Source organism: Macrotis lagotis, chromosome 1 (genome assembly GCF_037893015.1).
Source record: "Macrotis lagotis isolate mMagLag1 chromosome 1, bilby.v1.9.chrom.fasta, whole genome shotgun sequence".
NCBI lineage: Eukaryota > Metazoa > Chordata > Mammalia > Peramelemorphia > Peramelidae > Macrotis > Macrotis lagotis.
This window is the reverse complement of record NC_133658.1, coordinates 811,718,350-811,740,945: the sequence shown is the minus strand read 5'-3', so window position 1 is coordinate 811,740,945 and position 22,596 is coordinate 811,718,350. Positions and strand designations below refer to the sequence as shown.

Sequence of the window (22,596 nt, the reverse complement as noted above, 5' to 3'; positions counted from 1 at the left end):
TTGTAAAGAGCGTCCTTTCTAAAGGGCTTATAAAAACTAATTAGCCAAAAAAACCAGAATTAAGTTTATAAAAAACATGAAAGACTATACTAATATTTTCCACAATATACAAAGAAATTATGATTTAAATGAGTATCAAAACTTAAGCTATTTAAAGGTCAGTACTGACAAAACTACCATTCTAAAGATCTCTCTCAAATCCTTTTAAGACAGCTAGGTTGTACAGTGGAAGGAGTCAAGAGTCAGACCTGTAGTCAAAAAGACCCTAGTTCAGTTTAGGCCTCTGACAGTCACTAATTGTATGAACCTAAGGCAAGTTACTTAACCTGATTGCCTCAGTTTCCTCAACTGTAAAATGGGGATATAACAGCAGCAAACCTCGGGGTCGTGAAAAGCAAATGAGATATTGTAAAAGTGCTTAAGTACAATACCTAGCAAAAAATAAATGTTTGTATTATCACTGTAGATAAAAACAGCATTTTCCCCAACCAGATGTTAGAATAAATCAACATTCAAGTTCACTTTGGAGTTTTAGCTTAACAATAGTAAGAATTCTAATATAATAGAATTCACTTTGGAAACATTTATTCTATAAAACATAATTATTGAGCAGATTATTATGATTTCTTAAAATTATATAATTTCTTATAATTATTTCTTACAGCAATTAAGTATAATTGTCTTTTTGGGAGAAGAAAGCTAAATGATGTAAACTTAAATTAGTTTATATTACACCTGACACTTATAAATAGTATATTTCAATTTGCAAACCATTACTTTAAGACAAGAAAACAATCTGAAACAATAAACAAATAATTAGGTTATTTTCGAGGAAGGATTAGATTTAGAATAAAATATGTTGGGGCAAATATGTGACCATCTATCCCACTTACCAGCTGTGCCTTAGTTTGTTCAAGCTCCAGCTCCAATTTTTTCTGCTGAAGTTCTAACAACTGTTTTTGCTTTGCCAGCAATTGTTGCCTTATCAGTTGTTCTTGGGTCAAATTCTTTTGGATATCAGGGACAATTGGAGGAGTGGAGATACCAGGGGAACTGACCACTGTGCTAGGTGTAGGAGGCTCTTCAGGCTAAAAAAAAAAAGAATAGTGTGAAAAGAAAAATATATATTATAGCTAAAGGTGGCTCAAAAATATACTAAATCGTTAAAAAAATTTAGTTATTTTACTATTTGAACTGAATTGAATGGTCAGCTGTCAGTTTTAAAATAACATCAAGAAAATTTAATACCTAAAATATTTTCAGGTATGTTACAAACACCTAAGCATATCAAATTAATATTAAATTTTCAAAACTGGAAAAGGTAAAAAGTTATGATTCATACAGTATTGTAAAGAGAAAGTTTGAAGTCTTAAAAACTGATCATTACCAACCAAATTCCAGAGGATTAATTATGAAACATGCTCCCTTCTCCTGATGAGAGGTGACAAGACTCAAGTGAAGATCAAGTTTTTTGTATATAGCCAATGTGGGAATGTTTTGCTTGACTATACATGCTTATATGTTTTGTTTTTCTTGATTTCTCAAGGATGGTGATAAGAAATCACGTTGAAAATTAAAATTTTTAAAAAAGAAATGCTATTATGCCAACTTAAAAACAAATTATAGAGTGATTTTCTTTTCAACTGAACAAATTTAAAATTCCATATCGTGGTCTTATTACATCAGAAAAATGAAACTAGTGAAAAGAATGTTAACTATGTAGCATTCATATGAAAACTTACCGATTTATTTAAAAATTTAGGATTCACATGGATGCTAGAAGTATTCACATTGGGGGGTAGAGGCTTAATTGGCCAGGCAGGATCTAATGAATTAACTCTGACATCCAAGGCATAGAGTTTCTTCAAAGGGAAAATGTCATCCCATGTGGAGCGTAATTTAAATAAACTTTTCCTAGTATTTTCATCCACCTAGAACAACAGAACAATTCTATTTCGTGTTACGTTACTATAGAAAGTTTTATACATAAAATGCAATTATCCTTTTGAATTGCTTAAATACCTCTCCATCCTGTATATGAAGCTATGCCTCTTTTCTGTGTATATTATCGTTAATCTTTAACTTACTAATTTATAAATCATTAGTTTTTTTTCTCCTCCAAGAAAAGTAAACTGGAAAGGCTGAAGATAGTACTACTACAGGCTCTTATTCTAGGAAAACCAATTTGGGCTTTTCTTTTATAACTCTGCAATTCAAAATGGCAACTGTAAAGTGTCTTACTTACAATACAACAAAGTTTCCCATATATTAGCTTTAATATTCTGAAAGCAATTTACTGTGATTCTAAAATGACTATTTTTCATGGGGAGCAGTTCAAGTCATAAGAGAAAGATTTATTAGAATGAGTATCAAAAATGCTTCCATTTTTTAACTTTTAAATGGTCAATACATGTTTAGAATTAGGCAATTCCAATCCCTAGCAGAGTACCTTGAACAGGCATTTATACATGTATGAATTTTAATTTCTCTTTCAGAGAGAACAGTTCCTATTACAAGATTTCTCAAGAATGGTGAACTAAAAGACAAGACATCTCAGCCAATTGTTCATTACTTGCAGTAAGGAAAGAGAGCATAACAGATAAAAGAGAAAATCCGTAACAGAAACTAAACTAAAACCTTCCAAAAGTCAATTTCCAGAACTGTGCTAACAGCCAAATTAAGTAACTTTACTTTCACACTTTATTTTACTTGTCCTCTCTTTGAAAATGCTAACAAGCATTTAAAATTAAGCAGCTAAAAGAAATTCTGGAATTTCCACAGCCTAGATTAATCTCTGAATAATCAAAAAAGTCAATGGTAATTTGACTATTCTGACAAAAATTTGACAACTTTTCATCTATGAAAAAAACACATGTGAATCTAGCCTAAGAGGTAAATGAATTTAAACTGAAGATTGATGACACATGAAAATGAAGATAGACAAATAATTATTTATTCTCTAAAAAGTAATGACCACCCCAGCACTCAAAGTTTTCTTTCCTTATCAGTCTCCCAGAAGAAAGGCCCTTTAAACAATGGTCTCCTAATAAGAAATGTCATTTATAATAGCCTAAAATGATTATTTTCAATTCAAGTATATACTGCAATTGGCAGGTCTTTCCTCAAGTCTCCGAGATACATTTTCTATTAACACCTAATTAATTTTTAATATACAAGTAAAATCTAACACTGAAGACTTAAAAAAAAATTGTTTGATTCTATAAACCCAATCCCAAATTAATTTCTCCAGATAAAAACCACTCCTATTAAAATAAAAAAAAGTAGCCATTGTTTGTTTTGCAAGCAACAGAACACGAGGTATAACCAAATTTCAAATATTCCCATAAGCGTGAAAGATACACAGGCTCAATTGAAAATCAGGGTAGTATTTAAACAAATTCAAAACTTTACTCATTCTTCATCAACATTTTAAATACCGTATAAACTGCACTTGATTCAAAACATGAAGTATTTCAGATGACTTCATATCCACGGGGCTCAAGAACCAACTAACCAAAAAACTATCTCAAACAAGAGAAAAGGATTGTATAGTAGGATAAACTAACATTTCAAACTCAAGCATTAACTTAGCTTGGAATACACTTTTACTAGCAGACAGTTATAGACAAGTCATTTCTGACTACCAAAAAACCCCTCAGAAAAATACTGAACCAACACTTACATAGATAAGGGTATTCAACAACCTACCACCAGCACTAACAAATATGATTTATTTTCATCTTTCAGATCATTTTTGTGAATATTCTAAGTGACAAAACAACTGATTTTAATTTAATGATTAATGCAAAATAAGGAAAATAATTCTGAAAGCAAACTGTCTTTACTGTTAACTCCTAGAAAGTAACAGAACCACGTCCTTTTTAAATAGTAAATGATAAAAGAAAAATATTTAAAGAACCAAACATTTATCCACCCAAGAAAACTCAACACAAAAACAAGTATTTATTTAATCTGGAACATTTTTTATAAAAATTCAGAATGTTTCTAAATGCATATATACCTTTTCAAACACACAAATAAATGTTGCAACTAGGTTTTTAGTAAAGGCAGTAAGATACTCTCTTCCAACGTTCTTCACAATAGAATCCATAAGATACATAACTGGGAGCTTCTCTGTAGAAGGAGCCTGAAGTAATAAAAAGAAACTGAGAAGTTTAGTATAAGGAAGTATCATTTTAAAATTTGTTTGCAAATGAATTTCCAAACCCACAAATACAGACCTATGTTTGGTTGATACTAAGTACCACTGGGATGACATTAATCTATATGAAGCTCAAATGTTCAATTAATTTCTCTTAAACATTTGTGGAGCAAGAAAAACAAGCTCAATTACTGGGAAAGGAAAAAAGTGAAAATGGAATTACTGGACACAATGCTGTTTCAGGTTCATGTGGTAGTAAACTGTGTTTTAAAAGTGAGAGAAAATGAGGTTGAGGGTGACCAAAAAAAAAAAAAAAAAGGAAAGAAAATACCATTAATTCTCTTCTGCTGGAACCCAAAAGTGTTGTTTCATGATCCACACAAACTCAAAATAGTGTGCCTAGGTTTCATGAAATAACAGAATTCAGATTTCTGGCAGAAAGCCGAAGGTAATTTCAGTAGGCATATTTTATATGTTGAATTCTATGTAGCCTTTGTTTTCTATTACGTCACACTGGGAAAGGATTTTACAGTCCTAATGAACAAGAAGACTCAGGAAGGTTTCGCATCTGAGACTAAAGACAAACCACTTTTTAAACTGCATGTGACAAACATGCAGCAAGTTGGGGGTTTGTTATTATTACAAGAAAAACTGGATCAAGCAGCAGGTTGAGTCATGTAAGTCAGGTTGAACTTGACACAGGCAACCACGATTTGATTTGCACCGAAGATGCTCTTCATGGGATGGACATTTCCGTCGAGCTGTTTTTGTTCTTTTGACATGCACAAACCACTGAATCTAAATTTGTGCACAGTCAGTGTGGTGATGTTGATACAGTTAGGGCTTCCAATGCAAAAGAATTGCTGCTGCCCAAGTTCAATTTGCAATTCCTACCCATTCATTCACTGGCTTTTAGGAGCAGAAGGCACACAGCAAACTTCCAGAAAGCATCAGCAGGTACACAGACTTGTTGAGGAGCATTAGAGGAAGGCAAACCATACAAACTGTGTGTTGATTATACTCCTCACTTCATTTTTCCCCCATGGTTAAAAACCTCAAGTCATTCCCATTCACCACCACCACCACCTTACCCCACCTCCAAAGTGTCCAAGTTTTCTCAAACCCCCAGCAACCTTTCCCCCTAGCTAAGTGTAGCTAGGGTAGGGGTCACAACTCTTGAACACAATGCTACTTTATTTCACAAAACCAACTGCCCATACAAGTGTGTGGAAGTGCTCTTGCTTTATATAAATATAATAAATATATTTAATGCCTATACAACTGAATTTGGATAAAGAAACTTGCATGGAATGTTTCCTTACAATCCTAACTGGATTTTTTTAAAGGTCTACAAGGCCACTACTTTGGTAAACCATAGCCAAGTATCAAACATGTCAAATACTTTATGAATGTCTTTACCCTTAAAAGGTATTGCTATACCATTTTAATCCTTGTTTTTTATAACGTGGTGAAGAGGTCAATCTTTTTAAAACCACAACCTGTCCAGAATGCTACTTCTATTGTTGTGTATGTAAGCAGTATATAAAGGAGATGGAGTCATTTTATGTAACAGTCAGTCACTTGTAGTTAAAGGCTGTCTTATGGTAGGGGGGGGTGGAAACTGAATTTCAAGTTTAGTAGTTGTGACTCTACAAAAGGTTACAAAACACTCCTTGAGGGCAAAACCAAGCCACTTGGATACTAAAATGAAACAGGACCCATCCCTCCTCCTCCTCCTCCTCCTCCCCCTCAATAGTCCCAACCCTCCTTAAGATTCCAAAATTGTGGCAGAATGAAGACCTTACATCTTTTCCTCAAACTGGCTTTAATTGGGAAAAGTGTAGCAAACTCACGACTCTCATATTGGCACTCAGCCCCAAGAGCTCTCTGTTCATCTATTTTATCACTGTGTTATTTTATCCACAAACTAGATGTTTTAATGTGGTTACTATTTGGGGGGGGGGATTAATTTTCCAGTTCTTGAAGGTCTTCTGGATCCATCGAAACCATTCTTTACGTGTCAACTTGCGCTACAAAATCAGGCTACTTGGAAAGTAAAATTGACAGATCACTTTAAAAAACATAAAGCAAGCTAAGGTTTCAGTAATTAAAAAGATCGATCAAATTCAAGTTAAGAGCTAGGCCTTCAACAAGGCTAAAATGGTTTAGTCTTCAAGTCCCATGGTGTCTGTGATATAAATTCCATTAACTAAGGGGATTTTAACCTCTCTACATGTTTTTGTATTTTCAAACCTTCCTGTTTTAATTTTGTGCTTTAAAAAGGCCAAAGAAAAATAAAACAGTTGATGCACAAAGGCTATCCACATGAAAACAAAATTTTGAACCCTGAAATCCTTGTATATAGCTGTCAAAATTGTTAGCATGTTGGGGCCTTCGGTTGTTTTTTTTTTAAATATTCACTGCTTTCTTTTCCCCTCCAAATTAAGTGCTGAAAAGGGTCATCTGAAAAAGTGTAGCACTGAACACTTAGTTGCTGTAAAGGTTGGAACCTAAAGAAAGAATGAACCCCAAGTCATGGAATTTAAAGAACTTTGTTTTTAAACACACAACCACATATTTAAAAATAAGTCTTGAAAACAGATTCTACACCTTACAATGGTAAATAAAAAAGACAAATACATATTTTATATGTTTTATTCACAAATTTTATAATACCAGTCACACATTTCAAAACCATTTATTTAAAAAAAAAAGTCAGACCACTCATTTTACACTAGACAGAAACCGTCTCTAGACAATATCTTGGTGGTTGTTGTCAAAGTGGCCTTTTAAAGGAGTTCTCTCTCCTGAGAGGAGAGCTCGTCCTGTCTTAACTGTAGTCGCTAACAGTAACTAGGAAAAACTAAGCCATAATAAATACAGGGTTGAAAATTCCTTTTAAAACTCATCCTTGGGAGGCTGTGTTGTCTCTCACTTTGTATTATCTAAATTTTAACAGTAACTATTTAAGTGACATCACTCGAGACTCTCCCACTCCCACCAGTAAGGTCCACGGAATAGGAAGACTAGAGCCTGATAAGGTGGCACAAAGGATCACCTCTGTGGGTGGGTGCGTAAAATGTAAACCTTCAGTTAAGGAAGAGAAAAGAGGATCAGGAGCTGCCCTTTTGTCAGGAAGGCTACGTGAACCAGGCCCCCTCTCCAGGTCTGCTCTCTCCCCTCCCCGCCTACCATCAGGACCCCCACGCCTCGTCACCTGCGGCTATCTCAAACTCTCCACTAGGCCGGGCCAGGGCCACGAGGGGTGCTCCGGCCACCCCCGCCCCGGTACGGGGCTGACGGGTGTGAGCAGCTGCCTGGCTGGCAGGGAGTGGATCCTCCTCTCTTCCCCTCCGCATCATGTGCCTCTCGGGCGCCATGTTGGGCTCCTACAAGCGGCTGCTCCACTCGGGGGCCGATCGCCCCGCGACCCCTCCCGCCGCCCCCCCCGGCTCGCTCCCGAGTCCCTGTTCACCTCCTCCCAGGTCCCAAGACACCATGACCAGAAAAGGGGGGGGGGTCGTGCGTGGGGATGGGCGCTGAGCCCACTCCCGCCGCCTAAGGCTGCATCGGAGCCGACTGGCACTGCCCCCCGCCCCAGCCCGACCACGGTCCATCCGAGAGATAGGTGTATAGAATAGGAGAGGTCTGCACGGGGGGAGGGGGGTGCCGGGAAGCGGAAGTGGGGCGCCCCCTCCCCCTCCCCGCCCCCTCCCTTCCCCGGGGCCAGGCCCCGCCATGCTGCGTGTAGGAGCCTGAGCGGAGGTGGGGGAGGGGAGGCTGTGCCCCGTGGATCAGAGTGGGACCTGGGATGAGGCAGACGCTAGTATTAGGGATTAGAAGAATAGGAGGCTGCGGGGTGTATAAAAACCTTGGCGGTTTGGGCCTCGATGAGGGAGACGATCTCCTTGGCGAAAGGCAGGTTCTCCTCGGCCAGAATGGTCAGCATATTGATGTGCGGTTTACTGTTGAAGGTCAGGTCTTCCAGGGACGACTGATAATCCCGACAGGCGTCCTCCCGGGCCCCCGCGGTGCCGGCCTCGGCCGGCGCCGGCTCCGACATCGCGCCGCGGCCGCCGCCGCCGCCGCCGCCCGCTTCGCCCGCCTGCCTCGCGACTCCTCTTCCTCCTCTCGTCGGGTCCCCCGCGGCTCCGGCTTCACCACATGCTGCCCGCGGAGGGGGGGTGGGGACGACACCGGCGGGAGCCTCGGCTGGGAGCCGCCGCCGCGGCGCGGGGGGGAGGGGGCGCTGCCTAGTCCACTCGCCGCCGCGGCTCCCTCTTTCTCCACAGACACAAAATGGCGGCGGCCCCGGCGGCTCCGGCTCCGAAAATGTCTCTGTTCCTAACCGCTGCGTCGTGCGAAATGAGCGAGGGGGAGGGGAGACGCTCGGGAAGGGGGCGGGCCCCGGCGGGACGGCCGCTCCCGATTGGCGCTCCGGCGGGCCCGGCGGCCGGCGCCCCTCCCCCCGCCCGACGTCGCCGGCGCCCCGCCTTCTTCCCCGGCGCCTCCAGCCTGTGGCGGGGCCTTTCGCAACGGTGGGGCGGAAGAGAGGCCTCTCCTCATTGGCCGGTTCGTACGAGACTGTTCGGTCATGTGTTGCCATAACAACCCGTTCCGAGAGGCCCGTTCGGCCCCCGCGGCTCCAGCCCAGCGGCCTCGCCGAACCAGTTTGGGAGCTGCGTGGCCGCGTCCCTGCCCCCCTCCGAGGCCGCGCCGCCCGATTCGGCCTCCTGCTCGGGCACCGCCGTGCCCGCGGCGGGGAGGGGAGGGAGGCGCCCGGAGCGGGGTGTCCTCACGGCCCGAAAAGAGAAACAGACGGACGATCCCGCCCAAAGTGGTCCCGGGGGGGTGGGGGGGCGGTTGGCCCCGGGGGCCAAGGGCTCCGCCACCGCTCGGAGGGAAGGGAACTGAGGCGCATTGCACCCCGGGGGCTCCTAAGACTCCTTGACCGCCGGGTGTCAGCGAGAGAAAAGAGAACAACAGAGACCCCCCCCCCCCCCCGACCCCGGAACGCTGCCTCTTCCCGGACCTGGAAGCATTATTTTCCCCCCTTCAGAGCAGAGACGTCCCTGAGCTGGGTCCGGGAGGAAAGTCTGGGCCCTCCCGGGCTTCCTTCCCTCCCCAGGGCTCATTGTCTGCCGCTCGCTTCATTGTTTCCCTTGCAAAGCTACAATGCATCCGAGCGAAAGCTACTTTGTTGCTCCCCAAAGCGCCAAGGGAGCTTTCAAGACTGTATCCTCGGCGAGTCCCACGTCGTTATTTCCCTTCCATTTCCCAGCTCGGGAGCGGGGAACCGAAACCCAAAGGTCAGAAGAGAGGGGGGAGGGGAAGCGCCCTTGTCCCTGAAGGTAACACCAGGCTTGGAGCTCATCTCATTCATGAGTCTCCTGAAATTCCGGGTTTCTCCTGCAAAGTTGCCTTACATTCCTCCTCCTCCTCCTCCTTCAGGTGAATGTGTTCTCTTAATTTTGACATCTGCCAGTTGATCCTTTAAACACATAAATGTGCCAAGCAAACGTTTCAAAAAAAGTTTTCATAGGCCTATTCGTGTTATCTCTAGAAAGTGGGGGCACCCATCCAGGGATGGGTCGTTTTGTTTTGTTTTGGCTACAGAAACTAAAGGATCTGTGACAGATAAGAAGGGCTTCCACAAGTAACCAGCACATAATCCTTTCCCTCAAATGTAAGTAGAAAATGAACATCTTTAAGAGCAGGGATGATGATTATTACTGTGTGGGCAGTTGTTTTGTCTTTGTATCTTCAGCACCTCGCAAAGGGCTTTACACTCAGGAGTGCAAAGATGTGAGTCTTTAAAATTGTTAAGCAGAACCACTACCCTGCAGACCTATTGTTGGAATTAGTAACCAATCCTATTTGGGGAGTGAAGGGGCAATAAAAATCATTCTTTTTAAGATTCACTCTACATGTAAATCAATTCCATCTAGATAAAATTACAAGTTCATTTCATATATTTAACATTCACTTGAAATGATGTGGATTGCTATTTTTCAGATTTTGAAGAGCTTTGCTAAAGTAAAAATTTCAGAATAGTGAGAGTTTTTTTTGTTTTCCCTCTATACTGCTGTCCTGTATTTACTTCCCTTCAACTCAATTTAACTCGCTAATACACTAATAGATTCTTTTCTCCTGCACAGGGCTGTACTTTTTTAGTACAAAAAAAATGCATTGGGGAGAAATAGAACCTCTTGTGTTGATTACCAAAGTTCTAACAATCCAGAAAATCTGAGAAATGGATTCTTTGGAAAGATGACCTGATCCAAACCTCCCGGTATTTATAAAACAACCTTTGAATTTAGAAATCCATATGCCAAAACAACTTGCTATTTTGGTTCCCAGCCACATTTCCCCCATGAAACTCATGCTATATATTGCTACAGGAAATTCAGTAACAATGTTTCATTGATGTTTAATGTATCTAAAAATATTTTATGCAAGTATTTCTTTTTGAAAATGATTTCCTATGTCTTACAATGTTCTTTGTGAATCCACATTGAAACTGTATCATAGGAGGTCATGCATAAAAGGGTTCTTATACAGCCCAAAATGCTCTGATGAAGAAATTAAGGTCCTTGAAGGTTCGTTGTCTAATCTAGATTACACAGGTTATGTGCAGTCAAATAAAGTCAACAAGCATTTATTAATCACTTACTAAACAAAAGGTATATAACAAAAAAAAGACAAAAACAGTCCCTGCCTTCAAGGAGTGCCTCAATGTAGAATCACCATAGGAATCCCAGTTCTACAACTTCAAATCCAATATCTTGACTCTAGATCCAGAGTTTCTATCCACTATACCATGTCAATTCCTAGAAAAGTACTAAATTCAGAAAAAATCTAATCCATTTTATCCCCTCCCCTAAACATCTGTAATTTCTATCTTAGAGGTACATTATAACATTAAAAATGAGTTAAATGTAAAGTATTTTATAAAACTGGAGGAGGAGATCACAGTAGTTTTAGACATGTTGAATTTTGAGTGACATCTATGTGGCTATAGCCAATAAGAATTTGGAAACATGAAACTAAATCTCTAAAAAAAAGATTTATAGAGATATAAATTAGGAAGTTAACTTCATAATGGTGATTAATAAATGGCATCCTTGTCATTAAAATTATTACCAAGCTAAGGAAACAGAGGGAAATGAAGGAAAGGGACCTAGGGCAAAACTTTAAGGAATAGCAAAATTTAATGTTGCAAAACAAGGTTGAGGAACCAACATTAGAGACAGAGGAGTCAGAGGAGATGGAAGAGAATCATGAGACTTCAACATCATGGAAATCAAGGGAGGAAACAATATAACAAAGTAGATGGTTCACAATGTTAATTATAAAAATCATAAAAATCAAGGGACTTCAATAGCTCCAGTCTAATCCCCTCATTTTGTATTCAAGTAATGATAATTTTGCTTTTTATAAGTCACATGCACAATTCACTCTGGGGTGTAGGAGTTCAATTTAAAAAATCCTTTTAAAGTCATCCATTTAATGCAAATTAATATATACCAAAATCAACCCATGTCCTCTGAGTTAGAGGTTCATTATCTTTGCTACCCTTTTTATATGCAAAAGAACGACTCAAAACCCAGTCCAAGATACAATGAATTTACACATTTTTTCATCCTTCACCAAATTACAAAATGATCCATTCAAAAATAAATGGTACTCCTTCACCTAGAGGTATAAGTGCAATCTGAATGAGACATATCTTAACATCATTTCTATGTCTTATTCTTATGTCTCATTTGTTTCCTGTTCCCTACCTGTTACATCCTGAAATTTCACCAGTTTGAAAGAGGCACAACCTTACACTGTCATTCACTTTCTGTACTAGATACATTGATTTCTGGCTGTTTTTTTTACATTTCTTCCTAGTATTGTCCTTAACTGCTGAAATATACACTTGCCTCAGAAGTAAGACTACAAACTCCTAGGAGGCAGAGATTGAATTAGAGGCTAAGTGCTTAATAACAAATTAAATACATTGAAGAGATAGTGTGTATATATATATATCTTTTCAATGATAACAGCACTCTTTTTTGTCCATTTGCCAAAGGAACCAACTTATGTGAATCATCATTGAAAATATTTATTTACACTCTGGGTTGTGTTAAAAAGGAATAAATTGAAACCACCTGTGCTTGACTTGTAAAGAAGCCAAAGATAGTCCCTGCCTTCAAGGGGTTTACAAACTAGTGAGAACTACATTTGCAAAGCAAACTATATAACTGGGAAATAAGAGAGGGAAGGCATTGAGATTGAGAGGGATTGGGTAAGGCTTTAATAGAAGGTGGGCTTTTGGTTGATTTAAAGGAAGCCAGGGAGGTTACTTTAGTGGAGGGGGAGTTTTCCAGGTTTGGGGGACAGAGACAATGTTGAGAGAGAACCAGGAGGCCGTGATCACTGTGTCAAAGAATGCTTGTTGGGAAGTAAAGTAGAAAAAGACTTGAATAGATTGGGAAGGGCTTTGAATACCACACTGAGGCTGGGGATGGGAAGACAGGATCATCAGACCTGTATTTTAGGAAAATCAAAATCAACTAGTGGATTGTATTAGATGGATTAGTGTAGGAAGAGACCTCAAGCAAGATCCATCTGTAGGCTATTGCAGTGATCCAGGAATGAAGTAATAAGGGACTACATTACAGTGGTAGCAATGTCAGAGGCTTGGAGGGAAGGCCTTGGCACCAAATTGGGTTTGGGGAAGAGGGGAGTTAAGAGACAGAAATCTAGGGGTGACTCCTAGGTTGTGAACCTGAAATTGGATAAGATTAGCCACAGACCAGGCCCAAGTGATTCTACCAAAGGGATATTTCTTCTCATTTCATTTGTGAATGGAACTCCATTGGACATAGAAGTGTTTTCTACTTAATTTTTTTTCTGTCTGCACTGACCATATAGCCTTCACTACCTCATCCCTACTCTTTGAGCTATTGCCCTTCCTCAACATATCTCCCCGGGCCTACACCCTCCTTAAAAGCTCAGTTCACTCCTCAATTGAACTGCTCACATTCCTTTAGAGGGCTGCCCACTCTAGAGTGAGCAGCATCCCTCAAACCTTCCTGCCCCGTAGTCTTTTTTTTTTACTACTTCCCTTGTCTACTACTTCTGCTGCTTGTCTTGCTGTGAAGCTAGCCCACTGGGGGGGGGGGGGGGAGCATGATTTCCCCAAACATTCCCGCCCTCCTCTTCTATTGAAACTCACTATCAGGATGGCTAGGTGGCACAGTGGATAAAGCACCTGCCCTGGAGTCAGGAGTTCAAATCCAGCCTCAGACATTGACCCTGGACAAGTCACTTAACCCCATTGCCTAGCAAAAACTAAAAAAAAGAAAAAAAAGATCCACTATCTTACTGCTTCTGCAAAGAACCTAACCTGTGATCTTTTTATAGTAACTTGTAAACTGTTTGAGCAACCTGTCTAGGCCTTTCTTACCTCCCGGAGTCTGAGAGATTGGTGAGTTCTTCCCAAAAATGATCCCCCATAGACAGATCCCAAACCCCATTTCTCCAAAGCCCATTTCTCCCGGGTCCATCTTTAAGCTCCTTCCCTGTGAAGCCCTATTTCTAATATGCCAATGCATATTAGAGAATTTTGTACAGCTACTCCCACTCCTCTTCATATGTTGTCCTTCATTACAATGTAAGTTCCTTAAGAATGGGGAAATAGGGGCAGCTAGGTGGCATAGTGGATAAAGCACCTGCCCTGGAGTCAGGAGTACCTGGGGTCAAATCCGATCTCAGACACTTAATAATTACCTAGCTGTGTGGCCTTGGGCAAGCCACTTAACCCCGTTTGCCTTGCAAAAATCTAAAAAAAAATGGGGAAATATATTTAATAATCTATTTCCTCTATACTGACCATGTATCTTCTCCTACCCCCATCCAGTTGTGGGATTCAAATAAACAACCAGTTCTCTGCCTTAATGACATTTTAATTATACAGAAAATAGACCAAAAAGTAGTTTAATATTTCATGCATTTAATATTAAAATAAAAACAATAAAAGAAGCACACAAACTAAATTATGTTATATTACTCATAGTAAGCAAACATATCCTTATGGAGCAAAAGCAACCACGTGACCACAGCAGCCAATATTGGATTTGTAAAACCGAAACTCATTCTACCTATTCTCTATTTTTTCCCATTATTTCTGAGATGGCCAATAAGATAATCCTTGAAATATATATGTCTGTTGGTTCACTATGTCCCAACTTCCTATTGGTTTCACTGTTCAGAAGACCCCAGCGCACTCAAACTATCTCCGGGGAAATTTGGGGTGTAGCACAAAGCAGAAACAAGTGATAGCTTGCCACCCCCTGGATGGCATCTTTTCTCTTTTAAGTTATGTTTGTTTACTGAAGTAATCAAAATGAAGGAATTAAAATGTGATGTTTCATCAAAAATATGAGTTTCAAGAAATGAATAAATATTACAAGCATAGTTCCATCAAATTTTAGAAAACGCTCTTGCCCAGATGAACATTAAAAAAGAATCAAGAATGTAAATTTGTGGTTTCCATGTTGGGTGGCTACCCAAGCACCCACCTTAGAGAAGAACCTTGATTACAAGTGCCATTTTAACAAGGGATAATACTGAACTCAACCTAAAATTAGGTATAGATTCTGCTGAACCTAGTGTACTGCCTGAATTCTACTACAAATTATTGAAATGAGGTCAATGAACCTTTAATAAAGTACCTTGCCCCTTCCTGAAACCCTACGAACAAAACAATGGATCCCTGTCCTAGTTAGAAAGGATTGTCTTTGAAATATTGTTTCTTGTCAACATATCCCCAAATACCTCCTCTCTATTCTCTAAGCTACCTACTCTTCCCACCTACATATCCCTATGTACTCCTGAGTTGCTTGTCTTCTGGTGAAGTGAACCTGCTCTTGGGAAAATGTGATCCCCAAGTAAACTCTCATGCTCCTATACATTACTTACTGGTCATCCTCTCATGGCTGCTTATGTTGTTGTACATGTAGCTGCTGCTGGTTTCCAACTGTCTTTCCCTTCACTTTTGCTGTACTACATGTATACCATATATGCTACAGCAATTCTTAAGTTAACCTTTTAGTCCCTAAAATTTCTTCTGGGTCAGTCAGCCTTCTAAATGAATTCTTTAATGTTCTACCCAAACTTTTAGTCACATTTTTTCCCCAGCATCACTTTAATATCTCCTTTGCTTCATATAATGTCTGGAACAGAGTAAGTGAATAATAAATGCTCTGTAATTCTTTCATTCGCTTGGTGATATTTCCCCAGAGTGTCACAGATAGTCCAATTGAATCAGAGACAGCAGTAGAACTCAGGTCTCTTGGACTCACAATTAAGCCCTTTTTTTCTGTGCAGCATTGCTTCTTTGTAACTAAGTACATTTGTTTCTTGGAAATCACTCTAGCTTAGTAGGAACATGAGTTGATTTGTATAGTATAATTATATATTAAAACATGTATTTATTTCTACATTGATATATGCCATTGACAGTCACAACTGCAATACTAAATGAGTGAACCATCCCATAATTTCTAGTGATATTTCATATTTATGTAGCACTTTAGAGTTTGCAAAAGAGCTTTCATATAGATTTATATACAAATATAAATATAATATATAAATATCTTATTTTTCATACCTATATTTATATATATATATATATATTTTTATCCTCACAGCAACCCTAGATAGGTCTTTTTTTTAACTTTAAATAGCAGATGAGTTTACAAATTAAATGATATGATAAGGTCACATCCTTTATGAGGTTGCACAGTGAAGGTGGACTTGGAATTGTGAAACTCTAGATTCAGACTTCTGCCTCCACCAGTTAATGAATTGTGTGGCCTTGGGCAAGACATTTAACTTCTCTTTGCCTCAGTTTCTTCATCTGTAAAATGGAAATCATAACAATGGCCTGCCCAACAGGGTTGTTGCTGGTATCAAATGAAATTGTTTGTAAAGCACATTATGTGCCAACCTTAAATCTAAATATAAATGTTAGATAACAGGTGCTAAAGCAAATATAAGAGTCTCAGTCTTCTAACAGATATCCTGTCATCATGCTATTTCCCTTGCAATTGGAGGAAGTATGCCCCACTATAGAGAAAGTTGTCCCATCTGACATCAGGCAAGTCATTTAAACCTCTTTCAGATTCAGTTTCCCAAATAGTGGATTAGACTAGATCAGAGGTGCCAAACATGTTACCTATGCAGTTGACCTGCAACACTCCCTAGTGTTCCAGAACCAGATTAAATTGTAATTGGGAAATTTTTAACAAAAAAATGAAAATATAATAAAACATAGATAATATATTTTCCCCAATTGATGTTTTATTTTCTAATTACATGTTATGAAAGTTTTTCAACATTCATCCACATGCAATATGCATATAAATTACATAATTTCCTTCCATCCTCCCTTCCCACTCCCCTCAACAGCAAACAGTTTGGTAACATTTTGTGTGTGTGTGTGTGTGTGTGTGTGTGGTGTGTATATACATACATATATATATATATTTGTGTTTAACATTGCTTACAGATTAGTAATTCTCTGTATGAGGAATTAGGTCTAAAGGGGGAAAAAAGAAAGCCATGAGATAGGAAAGAAAAACATAAGACAAATTTTTAAAATGTGAACGTATTGTCCATTCAGATTCTGTAGTTTTTTGTTTTGTTTTTCTTCCTCTGGATGTGGCTAGCATTGTCCATAACAGATCTCCCAGGATTGTCCTAGCTCTCTGAAATGCTGAGAAGAGCTGCATTCATCAAAGTTGATCAACTCACAATGATGTTGTTAATGGGTACAATGTTCTCTTGGTTCTGCTCCAGATAATATATTTTAAAACTAATTCAGTGCTCTCCACAGAGATCTTTATGTATGGATTAATGACTGTTTACTACTGACTTTGTGTTTCTAATGAATTTTACACTACTGGACTAGGTGATCTAATTTTTAGAAACACACATTACTGGATCTGCTTAACAGAAAAGATGTATAGCCAACCTGGTATGGTGCATTAAGAATGTTAATAGCATTTACGTAATTTTAGATTTGTAACCTTAATTTTGAAGGACCCCCTGACCAAAAAAAAAAATGTGCACTGTTTAACTCGTAATAAAAATTTATAACATAGATAATGATTACCCTATGGTCTCTGCTTCATCTTCCCAACCAGCTTCTAGACACATAGCATCTCAACTGCTCCCACTCCAAAACTGTCTTCACTCATGTTTTCAGCTATTAATTCACCAGAATTTCTATTAATAATTTTCTGTACCCATCTATACTCCATTTACATTATGCCAAAAAAGACTCATATAAACAAACAAAAACTCCTGCTATACCTATATTTCCTAATTTTTAAGCCAATTTCAGAGTTGTGTGTGTTAGGTTATTTTAAGTAGTAATCTAGGAACATATAGAGTTAGAAGATAATCTTAGTCCAACCACCTCTTCCTCTAATTCTGAGGAAACTTAAGACTCAGAGAAGGCAAGTGGCTTGCCTTAGGACACACAGTAGGACCTAAAATTTAGATACGGTCATCTAACTACAGAAACCAATAATGGGCTTTTCCACTGTAAAATACTTAGTAGCAAAAAACATAATATATAAAAAACTCATGATTTATATAAACTATATAAGCTTAAGGAGGATGGAATCATATAATTAATCTCTTTAAAATTAGTACATACTAGACACTCACATTTTCAGAAAGAACTAATATAATACCTAAATAATTTAGGCAAGTAACATTTTCCAATCCAATCTAATAAGCATTTATTAAAACAAGGCAGGTTTAGAGGTTGGGGATACAAAGACAAAATGAAAAATATCTCTCAGGAAATTTAATAACTTACTATGTATGTATCTTCATTTTTGCATTTTTAATGCTTTTCTATAAGTAGAATTTGACAATTAAAGGGAAAAGACCACCATTAAGAAGTTGTTGCCTAATCCTAAATTATAATACATGTCTCTGAAAGGCCAATGGATGTCTCACAAAAATTGATCAGAGAACATGTCCAGCTCTAATAGAGAAGATCCATTTCAGCATATCAGATCTTTGCTATGATAGCACATGGATCATAGGATCATAGATTTAGAACTTAGAGATTTTAAAGACCTGCAAGTCTGACCCCCTCATTTAAGAAGTGAGAAAACTAAAGAGTAGTAAAGTGAACTTGACCAAAGTCACACAATTATAAGTGTCTGAAAAAAGGATCTGAGAATTTCAACTATCCTAAAGGCAAGTCCAGTGCCCCATCCATTCTGTCATATCATCTCCAATGTAATTGAAGGCATGGTGGCATAATAAAAGTAATGTGCTATGCCTTGGGATGATGCAGTAGCTCCTAGTTTGTCACCATTATATTTGTATCTAATACTGTAGTTGTTGGGTGCTTATTTCCATTAAAGTCTTGCACTCCTACTTCATGCTGGCATAGATGTGACTTTGGGTTCTTAAAGGCTTTACCAGTGAAATGCATTGTCTGTACATTCTACCAAACTGGAAAGACTTTTGAGTACAGTCTTAGAAGACTGTCTCCACTTTCCAAGGACAATCCTAGCTAAATTCAGAAACATTAATTACCAGTTCACTGACTACTTAATAATTAATCCCTTAACCATGACAACAACTGAAACAAAGAAATCAGAGGTATTTGTACCCCATCTGTTCCTGCAGCACTAGTGATGGAAAAGGTGGCAGAAGATTCTTAGAATCTCTCAATTTTTTAACCAGATTTTAAATTTTTATTTTTAAAGCATTTAGTATCCCTACTCTTCTTCCTCTAAATTGAACACTGAAAAAAAAAGAAGAAAAAAGAAAACCCTTAGTATAAATATTCATAGTCCAGCAAAACAAATCTCCACATTTTTCATGTCCAAAAATCTATGACTTATTCTATATCTCATTCCATCACTTCTCTGACATGAATTGGGTAACATATTTCAAGTGGAATCCTCTGATTCCTGGTTTATCATTGCACTGATCAGTATTTGAAAGTTATTTTTTCTATGCTGTCACTGTATTGAACTTCACCTGTGAACTAGTCAAAGGAGGGAAGAATATTCATTCACTCACAGTAGGAGGTGCAATGTATTGGGGGGGGGTACAAAAATAGTATTCATTCAGGGAAATAAGGAAAGAAAAGAAAAACAAAGGAGGGGTGGTAAGAGAAATAAAAGGGATAATAGATTAAATGATGGAATAGTACCAAAACTCTTTAATTTTGGATGTACAAAAAAATATTTTTAATTGAGCTTTTTTATGGTAACAAAGAATTAGAAACTGAGGGAGGTGCTTGTCAATTAGGAAATTGATGAACAAGCTATGGTATGTGAATATAATGGAATATTGTGCTGTAAAAAAATGAAGGGGATAGGGGCAGCTAGGTGGCACAGTGGATAGAGCACTGGCCTTGGAGTCAGGAGTACCTGAGTTCAAATCCAGTCTCAGACACTTAATAATTACCTAGCCATGTGGCCTTGGGCAAGCCACTTAACCTCCTTGCCTTGCAAAAAAAAAAAAACTAAAAAAAAATGAAGGGGATGGTTTCAGAGAAATCAGGATGCAGATTGAAGTGGGCAGAACCAAAAGAACAAATTATACAATAAGAGTTATATTGCAAAGATAAAAAAAACTTTAAAAGACTAAGGAATTCTGAACAGCAAAATGATCAATCACAATTCCAGAAGGACTAGTGATAAAACTTCTCCCCCATTCCTAAAAGAATATAGATTGAGATTATTTTTGAGTGGGAATTTGTTTTGCTTAGTTCAACATACTTGTAGTATGAGGTTTATTTTTCTTTCTCATTGAGATGAAGGAAAGATAGGGAAAGAAAATAGATTTGAATTTTTAAAGTTTAGTCTAGCCATCTACCAAGAAAAAATATCAAGTAAATTCTCTTAATTTTGCTCACTTTATTCTACATCAGTTCACTGAGGTCATCCCATTTCCTCTGAAACCATCCATTTCATCTTTTTTTTTTTAATGGCACAATACTCTCCATTTACATTCATAAACTACAGATTGTTTAGTCATTCACCCATAGGACAGTATTTTCCAAGTTTCTAGTTTTGAGCTACTCTGAAAAGAGCTACTGTAAATATTGTGGTACATGTGAATTCTTTTTCTCTCTTTGATCTCTTTGGGAATCAACATAATAGTGTTATTACTAAGTCAAAGGTCAAGTACAGTTTTAAATTACTTTTGGGGCAAAGTTCCAAACTGCTTTCCAGAATGGGTGGGCCAATTCACAGCTGCACTCACAGTGTACCAGTGTTTTAAATAGTACCTGTTTCCTATAGACTCTCCAACATTTTAGAACAGCTTCAAAAAGACAAGGATAATTTTTCCTTGAGAAATAATTAATATTTCAAACTTACATTTTAATGTCATAATAACAAGAATGATTGTCTCAGTAAATGTTATTCTTTTTTTCCCTAGAACAGCTGACCCAGAATTAGATCTCATGTCCTGCCTCCTAAACCATATTATAACTGAGATCAGCAAGTAAGGGTATGACAAGCTTTTTCACTTCTTTTTCTGTTTTACTGCTGTCAACAAAATTTGGCTTTTTGAATTTTTACAAAAAGCTAGGCTATCATTTATACTGAAAAAAAAAAGTAGCATACATCAGAATAGGCTACTTTAGATACTTAAGAATTATGGATCAGTCACTTCCCTACAAATGTGTCATCTAAACATGGACTACTGAAAACAGCTTAAGCTGTTTAGGGGAAGAAATACACTAAAGCCACTGGCCTTGCTTCAGTTTCCTACATACAGCATAAAATGAGAAATTGTGAAAGCATTTCATAAACTGCAAATATTCTTCAAATATGTTATTTTATCATTATTAATGCCACTCTCCTAGTCTTAAATTTACTGACAGGCTGAACAGACACCTTCTATGTCTTTGTTGGCATTACTGTGTTTTTGGCCCCAGAATCTGTGCTTTCACCCACACTATAGAACCTTAATTTTTGCTCTCATTTTGAAGGGAAATGCTTGTTCAATTGAGAAATAGCTAAGTGTAAAAGTTGGAAAGTGAGAAATTAATGTAGAGTCTTCTGTCTTAAGAGTTTGAAAAGAGGTAAGAAATAGTCAATGCACATTCATTGAAAATTCAGGCACTCTGTTCAAAATCCCAATGATATTTTGGAGTTTCCTGTTTAGACTTTCAGATCCTTGGACCCAGAACCTATGTCCTGTTTAACCTGAGTAGATGTGGCAACCTGACCCTCTCATAAAATCACATCAGAAAGCAAAGGACTTTTCCACGGAGGGTTCCCCCTCACTGGAGGTCTGTAAGCAAAGGCTTAAGACCACTTGTTAAATATGTTGCAGAGAAGAGTCTTTGGTGGACCCAATTTACTTTCTCAAATATTTGAAGGATTATAATAAGGGAAAGGAAAGTCTTTCTTGGCCAGGGAGTGCAAAATCAGGATGACAGGAAATTGTGAAGTGGGAAATTTAGATTTAATATAAAAATAAACTTCCCAATGACCAGAGATGTCTAAAAAGTACTATAGGCTATCCACAACATTATGTGGAGAATAGCATGCACTCTTATAGGTGGAGTGTGTATGCATACTCTTGAGGCAAGGATTTTCATTGATCCTTGAACTGAGGGAGTGTGATTAGCGTGAAGAAAAGGGGAAAAGCCAGTTGGATAGCTTGCCCAAGAGTATGCCCAGGTGTCCAAGGCATACCTGTGAATACCCATGCTCAAGAATGTTCTATCTCATTAGAGCTCTTCAAGCAAAGACCAGATGACCATTTTTCAGAGATAGTAATAATTCCTTTGAGATATGTGATTTAATGGAGTAGGCAAGAGGCAGTGACAACTAAGGTTGGAGAGCAGCCTTCTAGCCTAGATAAATCTGACCTGAAGTCAGGAATAATCTGAATTTGAATCTTGGCTCTGATAACTTAATTTTTTCACTCTTAAGTCACAAAACTATTTTCTCATATTCTTCTGCCTTGTGAGGTTGCTGTGAGATAAAAACATGCTCTTAAAATGTGAGTTTTTAATCATAATTTGTATATGCATTTTCTACTAGATGGAAGGTAAAACCTTTTATTTTTATATGTCTTTGGCAGCAGCACAATGTACTGATGCCTGGCTGATAAGTTGGTTGAATTGAAAGGTTGCCTTTAGAACCATAATCACTTTTACCATAGTAGCTCTAGCAGCAGGAAAAAAAAAAAAAAAACTTTAACAGAACACAAGATTCCCAATTGGCAACATAAGTTATCTGAATGTTTCTTTGAAAATGGGTTGTAGTAGTAAGCATGGCTTCAGTATTGCTAGATTTAACCTGCATTCCTAGCTTTAATGATCTAGTTAAATTAGCATTTGATGTGAACTATGACCCTTGAATAAAGCTGACAAAAAAAAA

The 22,596-nt window shown here is 38.3% G+C and overlaps 2 protein-coding genes across 2 annotated transcripts in view; one reads left to right on the top strand and one right to left on the bottom strand.

Moving 5' to 3' along the window:
* PCF11 (PCF11 cleavage and polyadenylation factor subunit) overlaps positions 1-8,621 on the bottom strand; it is a 33,630-nt gene extending 25,009 nt beyond the window's left edge. The window contains exons 1-4 of the mRNA XM_074217008.1: positions 8,034-8,621; positions 4,022-4,147; positions 1,743-1,931; positions 894-1,088 (exon numbers count right to left, since the gene is read on the bottom strand). Coding sequence (XP_074073109.1) covers positions 894-1,088; positions 1,743-1,931; positions 4,022-4,147; positions 8,034-8,225 — 702 coding nt within the window. The 5' untranslated portion in view covers positions 8,226-8,621. The remainder of the gene's footprint in view (positions 1-893; positions 1,089-1,742; positions 1,932-4,021; positions 4,148-8,033) is intronic.
* Positions 8,327-13,301, top strand: LOC141507241 (uncharacterized). Its single transcript, XM_074214704.1, has 3 exons — positions 8,327-8,392; positions 8,455-9,613; positions 9,779-13,301. The coding sequence occupies exons 1-3, from the start codon at positions 8,327-8,329 to the stop codon at positions 9,820-9,822; spliced, it is 1,269 nt and encodes a 422-aa protein (XP_074070805.1). The 3' UTR covers positions 9,823-13,301.
* Positions 13,302-22,596: the final 9,295 nt, after the last annotated feature.

What these genes read in the sequence shown, in the direction of transcription:
- LOC141507241 (XM_074214704.1), top strand. Translation starts at nt 8,327, where the DNA reads ATGCTGCCCGCGGAGGGGGGGTGGGGACGACACCGGCGGGAGCCTCGG. An exon ending in GGCTGGGAGCCGCCGCCGCG is followed by an intron (nt 8,393 to 8,454) that starts GCGCGGGGGGGA and finishes CTTTCTCCACAG; the next exon opens with ACACAAAATGGCGGCGGCCC. An exon ending in TCCTCCTCCTCCTCCTTCAG is followed by an intron (nt 9,614 to 9,778) that starts GTGAATGTGTTC and finishes TTTTGGCTACAG; the next exon opens with AAACTAAAGGATCTGTGACA.